Source organism: Ailuropoda melanoleuca, chromosome 8, assembly GCF_002007445.2.
Source record: "Ailuropoda melanoleuca isolate Jingjing chromosome 8, ASM200744v2, whole genome shotgun sequence".
Taxonomy (NCBI): domain Eukaryota; kingdom Metazoa; phylum Chordata; class Mammalia; order Carnivora; family Ursidae; genus Ailuropoda; species Ailuropoda melanoleuca.
Genome location: NC_048225.1, coordinates 57,564,158 through 57,572,429, shown reverse-complemented (window position 1 = coordinate 57,572,429; position 8,272 = coordinate 57,564,158). Strand labels below are relative to the sequence as shown.

Here is an 8,272-nt window from a genome sequence, read left to right as displayed (position 1 = left end):
ACAAGTCCTGGTTTTAAATAATGGCAGACTCCTTGGCTGTCTCGCTGATTAAAGAAGCACAGTGGACAGAAAATCAAAAGGAGAGCTCAGGGAAATCTCCCCAAAGTAGCCAGTTTCCCCCAAAGTCGCAGAGAAATGGACAGAGAGAGGGTTCCAGGGAAGCATAGTATGTAAGTTTATTCTTTGTGTCCTGTCTATGAAATTGCCCTCGGGTATTGTACTTTGGGACTGAGGTCTTAGTCCTTTTGTGGATTGCTTGTCACCCTGTCCAGCTGCCTCAAGGAACCATGTATGTGTTTTGTCTCCTTTGGAAAACTAAGAACCAGAGGCTTGGTTATAATCCACTCCTCAAGTGAGTTAAACCTGGCTGAGAGTCTGTGTCAACAATTGTAATTTTTTTTTTTTTCTTCTTGGCTCTGTTCTTGTCCCTGTCACCATCTTTAACCCAAATATTAAAACTGTTTTGGCTGGAACTCTTGCCCTGTCTTGGGCTTAGCTCCTCTCTACAGGTCTTTCTTGGAGAAGAAGAAAGGGAGACATGGAAATCATCTTGGAGGGACACATGGGGGGAGAAGAGGGTGAAAAGGAGAATGAATGGAAAATTGTGTTGAGGACAGAGGAGGAGCGAACAAAGGAAGGCTGTCTCTGGAACCAACACACATTATCACAAGTTCAGTGAACATTCTTCATTGCTGACCCTTTCCTGACCTGACTCCACCCCTGAGGGACACAGCTCAGCTTGACCAATGACTTCAAAGAACTTGGAGGAACAAGGGGCCAGAAGGTCAGCAGTAAAGGATAAAAGGGGACGGCTTCCCTGCAGCAGCACACACCTGCTTCTCTCTCTGATCGCCTGTAAGCTCCCAGACCTGACATCATGGTGCATTTTAGTCCTGAGGAGAAGGCTGCTATCACTAGCCTGTGGGGCAAAGTGAATGTGGAAGAGGCTGGAGGCGAGGCCCTGGGCAGGTAAGCACTGGGTTTCAAGGCATGGGAAAGGGTGGTGAATAAGAGTCTGGCCAATTGACCAGATAATTCCTCAAGATTTTTGGAAGTCTTTGATTTTCCATCTGCTATGGTCCCATCACATAGGCTCCTGGTCGTTTACCCCTGGACCCAGAGGTTCTTTGACAACTTTGGCAACCTGTCCTCTGCCTCTGCCATATTGGGCAACCCCAAGGTCAAGGCCCATGGCAAGAAGGTGCTGACTTCCTTCGGAGAGGCTATTAAGAACATGGACAACCTCAAGGGCACCTTTGCTAAGCTGAGTGAGCTGCACTGTGACAAGTTGCATGTGGATCCCGAGAACTTCAGGGTGAGTCAGGAAATGCTCATGTGCTCTTTCATTACTTTTCACTTCAGGATAATAATGGAAGTTGAGTCTTTGATTGGAAAGACTAACCAAAATTTCAAAAATTATGGGTCGAACTTGGCGTTAGAAGGACAGACCTCCAATGGGCGTAACCAGGACCACCTTGATTCGGGACTAGTGACGGAAAAGGGCTATTAGCAGCCAGAGTTTGCTTAAAACTTTTCAAGAACTTTTGTCAGAGCTGGATGTTTTCATCCTAGAGAATGATATCAGAGAATAGCAGACTTGTTCAAGGAGGAACGGAACTTGGCATTTGGTAAATAAAGGCCTGTCTCAAGGAAGGAGAAATATTTTATGTGGGTCCTGATGACTGAAGTTTAGGGAGAGACTTGGGGGAAAATATTTTAGACAGACTGTCTCAAAGGAATATACAACAAGTTCTCTAAAATATATTAAATTACCTGTCAGTATTGTTATCAAATAGAGGCTTGTTCTTGCACTGATTGGAGACTTTAAATAAACTCACTCTGAGGACACATGCAGCCCTAAAATCCCATTATTACAGGAATTAGTCAATTGGTAGATAAGAGAGAGAGAGGGAGGAGGGAGAGATGCAAATAAAAACGGTGGACATGGGAGAGAGGATGGGAATATAGGGAGGCAGGGAGTTGAATGGAGAGCTCAGAATCATTACATTGAATTTAGGGACTAGCCGATCTGAGCTTTTTGCAGGCACACCCTTGAGACCAGTTGAAGGTGTGGAGTTGGCAGGGAGTATAGGTATTGAGCCATTTTTTCTGCAATTCTTTTTGAGAACTTCTACTCAACATGCTACTTGTCATTTTGTCTTTCACCTAACAGCTCCTGGGCAACGTATTGGTGATCATTCTGGCTTCTCATTTCGGCAAGGAATTCACCCCCAGTGTGCAGGCCGCTTGGCAGAAGCTGATGGCTGGTGTTGCCACTGCTCTGGCCCACAAGTACCACTGAGTCCTCTTTCCCGTTCAGCAGTAGCCTTCTGTGTCCCCAGTGTCCTCCTTCTGCATATGGGGATTTGGGTTTGGCCTTGAGAGCACAGCTTCTGTTCAATAAAGTTCATTCTATTCAGGAATCAGAAATTAATATTGTGTCTTCTCCATCTTTCGCTCTTATGTTAAAGGAGAGAAGTTTCATTGGCCAAGGGGTGGGGGGAGACTTAGGAAGACATAAGAACTCCTTTGGGAAGACAGACATTATGGGAGGATCCTAGAGGATCTGGGTGGATGCTAGAATGGGGAAGTTTTCTGGGTTGGGGAAAGGGTTAGTTAAGCAGGCAGGGATTTACAGGGCAGTGTGGCAAAAACTTACTGTAGAGGGGAAGGAAGGAGGTGCTAAACAGTGCCTCAGGAAAAACAAGATAGTTTTGTGGTCCATGTCTCAGCTTTAAAACCTTTGCAGGGATCTAAGGTCCAGGGTAGGGTTACTTTTTCATTTGCTTTAATGTACATATTGAATCATCTAACTTATCCTATATCTTGTGAGGCTGAGTTGGACATAAGAGGATAAGTTGAGAGATGGCTGGGAGCTTTCCAGAGAAATCTCCATTAACCAACAATAACCTCTTCTTTCCCAAAGGGTTCCACAGTCTCAATGGGGAGCCACGGCTAAGACACAGGAAACCACTGTGTGTTATTTTATAATCGAATGCAACATGCACTAAAATAAAATTGGAGTTAGGATACTGTATGGATTTGGGGGTGGGGAGAATGAGCAAGACTTCAGGTAGCAGATGAGTACTANATACTAACAAAGGTTCATAGTCTAAAACCAGTAAGCTGGGGCTTAGTGACTTGCAGGAAAATGGTTTTATGGAAACAAAGGAGATAATAAGACATAGTAGANTACTAACAAAGGCTCATAGTCTAAAACTAGTAAGCTGGGGCTTAGTGACTTGCAGGAAAATGGTTTTATGGAAACAAAGGAGATAATAAGACATAGTAGAGCACTAGGGAAGACAAAATAACATTAGGCCTTGAATATAAAAATAAAAACTATTACTATGCTTTTCTCAAGAGTAAACAATAAATATCCTTAGAACTATAATGACTCAAGGAATAGTAGTTAGAGGGTCAGTAATCAATTCACACACAATGAATTCAAAATTGCAGAGACTAGACATGGATGTTATTTCAAAGCAACAGACATAATGGTCTAAACCAGAGAAGAGCAGTGAGATCTGCAAAAACATGAAGGATAAGCAGAGGTAGAGTGAGGAAAAGATGGTATCTGGCGGCTGGAGTGGATGACAAGAAGGAGCTGGGAGTCGATGATGGAAATCTCCCAGCCTGGGGTGGGGGGCTGAGAGGGGTGGAATCTAAGAAGAGGCCTTGCACTGACTTGGGGACACTCATGAGGAAGTGGCATGAAGTGAATCACTCTTGAGGGAGTCATTCCTAGGTTGCTTAGGGAATCTTGACCTCCAGGCCTTGAGTCAAACTCACATCAAGGCTCAAGACCTTCATACTTTATAAGTTAAAGCGTTGTATCTTGGCAAATTCAACTCTCAGGCATTTCATTGTCCCTGCGCTTTGATCAGAATTTGTCCTGTGAATTACCTTGTGATTTGGGCTCATGTTTCCACAATAGCGATGAGAGGCAAATGATTACTTAGTTGCAGGCTGTCCACTACACTGGTCTCTGAGCCCTGTAGCCTCTCTTTACGCCCCTCAGCAAAGGAAACAGAAGCTATTCCCAGCATTACACCTTTTACCCAGTCAGTCAGTCAGTCAGTCAGTCAGTGTCTCAGTCAATAACAAACATGTATTTTTAATAGATCAATCTCATTGCCTCTTTCTTGCCTTCAACTCTGACTCTGGCTCTGCCTATCACGGGGTCAAGGACAGTGTTGATGGAGTGGTGGGCAGAAGATAACATTCTTTATCCCTTAAGGGACTGAATTTCAATGTTACCAGTCCAAGACCATTTAAATGATACCAACTTCATAATTAACACACACAGGTGCATATGCACATGCAGGCACAGGTCTAGATGACTCAAATTATTTTTTTTAAGCTTTATTTATTTAGTTTAGAGAGAGAGTGAGCACAGGAGGGAGGGACAGAGGGAGAAGGAGAAAAAGTCCCAGGGAGACTCCCCAGGGAGTGCAGAGCCCAACACAGGGCTCGGTCTCAAAATCTGAGATCAAGACCTGAGCTGAAACCAAGAGTCACAGACGCTTAACCAGCTGAGTCCCCCAGGAGCTCCTCCAACTTTTAGTAGATGAAAAAAGGACTAATTGTTGTTGATAGGCAATAAGAGCCATGTGAGCAAAATAACGTGCTGATGAACAGGATATTCTTGGAATATTAAGAGTACAGGGGTTTAGAGATGATGTCATTACCAGGATGAAAATCCTGTAATGGCTTCTCACTCTAGCACTGAAGACAAATTGCGAGTTACTAGGTTTCTGCTTCCTGCAGCCACATTTCCTGCCTATCCGCATCCTTACCTTTACATGTCACCCGTATCAGCCCATTATTCGTGTCCCCACCATACCAAGGGTTTGTCATACCTCCCTCAGAGGTGTGGATTCCCTATTCCAGCTTTTAGACCTTTCACCCCAATATCTCTCCATGACAAATTCCTTCCTTTCATTCTCACTCCAGCTCAAATACTACCGCCTGAGAGGGACTAATCCTGATGTGATCATGTCCCTCCCTCATTAAGTCCAGATATTAATTTCTTCATAGCAAATGATAGTAACTGAAGTTATTTTGTAGATTGGCTTAATTTTTCATTTTTGATATGTTCCACGTCCACATTATAAAGGTTAAGAAGAAAGTTTTCTTCTCTGCCTCATTTATCTTAAATCTCTAGTACTTAGAACAATTATCCAACAAATAGATTTTAAATGAGGGTCTCAGAACACATGAGGAGTGTTTAAAAAAAATCTGTGGATGACTTCTGTAATGACATGACTTTAGAGGTGAGGATTTAGGCAACGCCAAAAGCAATGGCTTGGGAGAAAAGGGAAGGATAAAACAGCAATGGACAAGGAGAAATCAATGAACCTTTGGAAGATACTGCCTTCAAAGCATTAAGAGAAAAGCAGGAGTTACAGAGAACTATTGGAAAACTATTTGGGTTTCTGGAAAAGTGGGGAGGCTGTTTACAGACATGAGGGGTCATAGAAATCCATTCGTCTGAGGAAGAATATTTAAACTTTCTCACTTGTTAAAGACTTCAGAGGCTTGGAAACCAGCCTCTGATTCATTCTCTATGGCCAGGTTCTACAAACTGAACCCAAAGGATTATAAAATATAATCAAGGTCTACATACACTCATCTCACAGACTTCCTATCTTACGGACTAAAATCTGGCTCCTTATACCTCCTTCCAATCCAAGCATGCCCTTAAATTAAGACTGATGACAAATTATTATGGCTATAACTGGAAAATAACTACTGATTTCATAACGAATCTCATCTTCCTGGACTTTTAGTTATCCTCATCTATGAGCAGGCTTTATGTGAGGTCACGAAGACTGACAAGATTTCACTTATGCTATTATAATTTCAGGCAACCTGATAAGTTAGAGGATAAATTAATTCGGAGACAGACACATCCTGAAATAAAATGGCTACAGAGGAAAATAATCAAGCCAGGTTTCCAGAGGTTCAGGGATCAGGATTTGGCAAGTATCAGGCTTTGGCTGTGCTCAAAGTTGCCTCTTGTCTTCCTTCATTTCACTGATCTCTGATCTTAAAGAGAATCCTCTTGGTTTTGCCTCAAATTCTTATTCTTCTTTATATTGTCTTCACCATTTCCCCAAGAACAGATATCAGTCTCTCAACAATATCAAGTTGAAAGGATGAATTCTCCAAGGGCAGGAATTCAGCTTTCATGTATTGGATTGAGCTCTTTAAGTTTTAGAGTTTCCTGTAAGTAACACGGAGATGGATTCTCAATGTTATTTTTTTAAGGAGTGATCTCAGGGAGAAACAGACAAGCCCATCTCCTAAAGCTCTAAGTGCAGGAGTAATAGACTCTGACAGAGAAAAAAACAAAGCAAAACAAAAAACAAACCATTCCTCTTCTCCCTGGAAGTGTGTCCTGTCCTGTCCTATAAAAATGCCTGTTTGAGATGCTCAAGACCAAAGTACTGTAGGTGACAGGGACAGTAGTGGGTGGAATACTGTCAGTGAAGATGGCTTCAGCCTGATCAGAAATGAAGTGAAACAGCAAGGGAGTATGGTTCCAACACGTCAGAGACAACTCCCTTAATCTGCAGCCCGTGCCATGGAATCTTCTGCTACTCTCTGGACTGAACATATGCTAGCACCCTTCTCCCCCAACCTGCCAAACACCTGTATTTCTTGAGACAAATTAGTAGATACATGAAATTTGCCAGAGTGTTGTCTGATGACTCTGAGGAAATATCTTTTGCTTAGGTAAATACGCTATTAAGTGGATTAAAAAACACTGAAGGAACATCCACTCCTGCCCTGATTCACTTACTTTGTTCCTTGTGATGTTGAATAGAGGCATTATTACTATTTTAAGATATATTAAATTGTGTGCCCAGTATAATTTTTTTTTAGATTTTAAAATTTATTTTTTAATTTAAATTCAACTAGCCAATATATAGTACAATCTTAACAGAATTGAGAAACAAAAAGGGCTGTGGCTTCTTCCCTATGAAGACTGGCTGAACAACAGAATGATACATTGTCACAACTCCTCACTCAATGCCTAGGACATTTACAATTCTTCCTTTTTACAGTTTCAATCCATGCTTCATCTTTAGTCTTCAAGACATTGCAGGCTGGGGAGTGGGGGGCTTGAATGTGAATTGCATACTGGCTGGGGGATGAGGATGGGTGGGCGCAGGAGGGAAGAGGGGAAAGAAATGGAGTATCAAATTTCACAGGAAGAGCAGAGTCCCTCGGAGGGATGGGTTTTTTAAAAACAGAGAGGTGATATAGTCATTTTGGAAAGCAGTTGGAGAGACCAGATGATGCAGAGAAGGGAGTTAGTGTCATTTTATATGCAGGAAACCAGTCAAAATTACTGTTCAGGAGACTAAATAGGAATAGAATGTTTTAAGAAAATTGATACATATGTGGGTGCAAACCTGATCAGAGAAGGAGTATAGACTTGGGTGTGGTCAAAGCAGCTTGGTGTGATTTTGAAGAAGTGATTGGGAAAAGGACAATTGGGGCAAAGATTCAGCAGGACTTGAAAAATAATTGACAGATAGTGGGGAAGTCACAGATAATAGCCGGTTTCCTGTCTAGTGAGTAAGAAAGAAAGGCATCTACTAACAGAAAAAAATGCCTAGATGTCCCTTACTTTGGAGCTGGGAATGAGCATAACCAGTCTCATGGCAATCATGTCATTGAAAAAGTCTCTAGAATGCTCAAACTGACTCAAGAAATAGTTAATAGGTTTTAAAAGACTGAACCTCCTTTCTAGTCCCATTTCACTGATGTTTACTACTAACACTTCCTCCTCAGAATCTTTCCCATATGTGTCCACACCAAAGAGTTTCCCAAATGCAGTCTTCTTGGGTAGAGCATGTAGGATGATGGCTGCTTTGATTGAACAGCATTTGCGAGTTCCTCAGTCACTTATAACACACTAAGCAGTATAAACAGGAGTCGCTCACACACCATTAGCATGCAGTCGCTCACACACTGTAAACACATTAATTGCGCACCTTCTGTAAACAGTTATAGTAGCCAACACTTTTGAATTCCAAATTTGCCCTATTCTCTGCCTATCTAAGACATCACTCTATTTTCTAAATTAAGGTGGCAGGATTTTTTTTTTCTTTTCCTGTGTTGTTTGTTACTCATTTCTCACCTGAGCAATCTCTTCCTTCCATTGGCCCTTCTCCCATGTTGTCCTCATTGATTATCTATGAACACGCACACACACACACACACACACACACACACACACGCCCTCAGGATCAGAGTA

At 42.2% G+C, this 8,272-nt stretch overlaps 1 protein-coding gene across 1 annotated transcript; it reads left to right on the top strand.

The window, feature by feature from the left end:
* Window positions 1–792: 792 nt before the first annotated feature.
* On the top strand, window positions 793–2,417 carry HBE1 (hemoglobin subunit epsilon 1). Its single transcript, XM_002926084.4, has 3 exons — window positions 793–969; window positions 1,093–1,315; window positions 2,174–2,417. Exons 1-3 carry the CDS (start codon window positions 878–880, stop codon window positions 2,300–2,302), a joined length of 444 nt encoding a protein of 147 aa, XP_002926130.1. The 5' UTR covers window positions 793–877; the 3' UTR covers window positions 2,303–2,417.
* Window positions 2,418–8,272: the final 5,855 nt, after the last annotated feature.

What these genes read in the sequence shown, in the direction of transcription:
- HBE1 (XM_002926084.4), top strand. Translation starts at nt 878, where the DNA reads ATGGTGCATTTTAGTCCTGAGGAGAAGGCTGCTATCACTAGCCTGTGG. An exon ending in GGAGGCGAGGCCCTGGGCAG is followed by an intron (nt 970 to 1,092) that starts GTAAGCACTGGG and finishes CCCATCACATAG; the next exon opens with GCTCCTGGTCGTTTACCCCT. An exon ending in TGGATCCCGAGAACTTCAGG is followed by an intron (nt 1,316 to 2,173) that starts GTGAGTCAGGAA and finishes TTCACCTAACAG; the next exon opens with CTCCTGGGCAACGTATTGGT.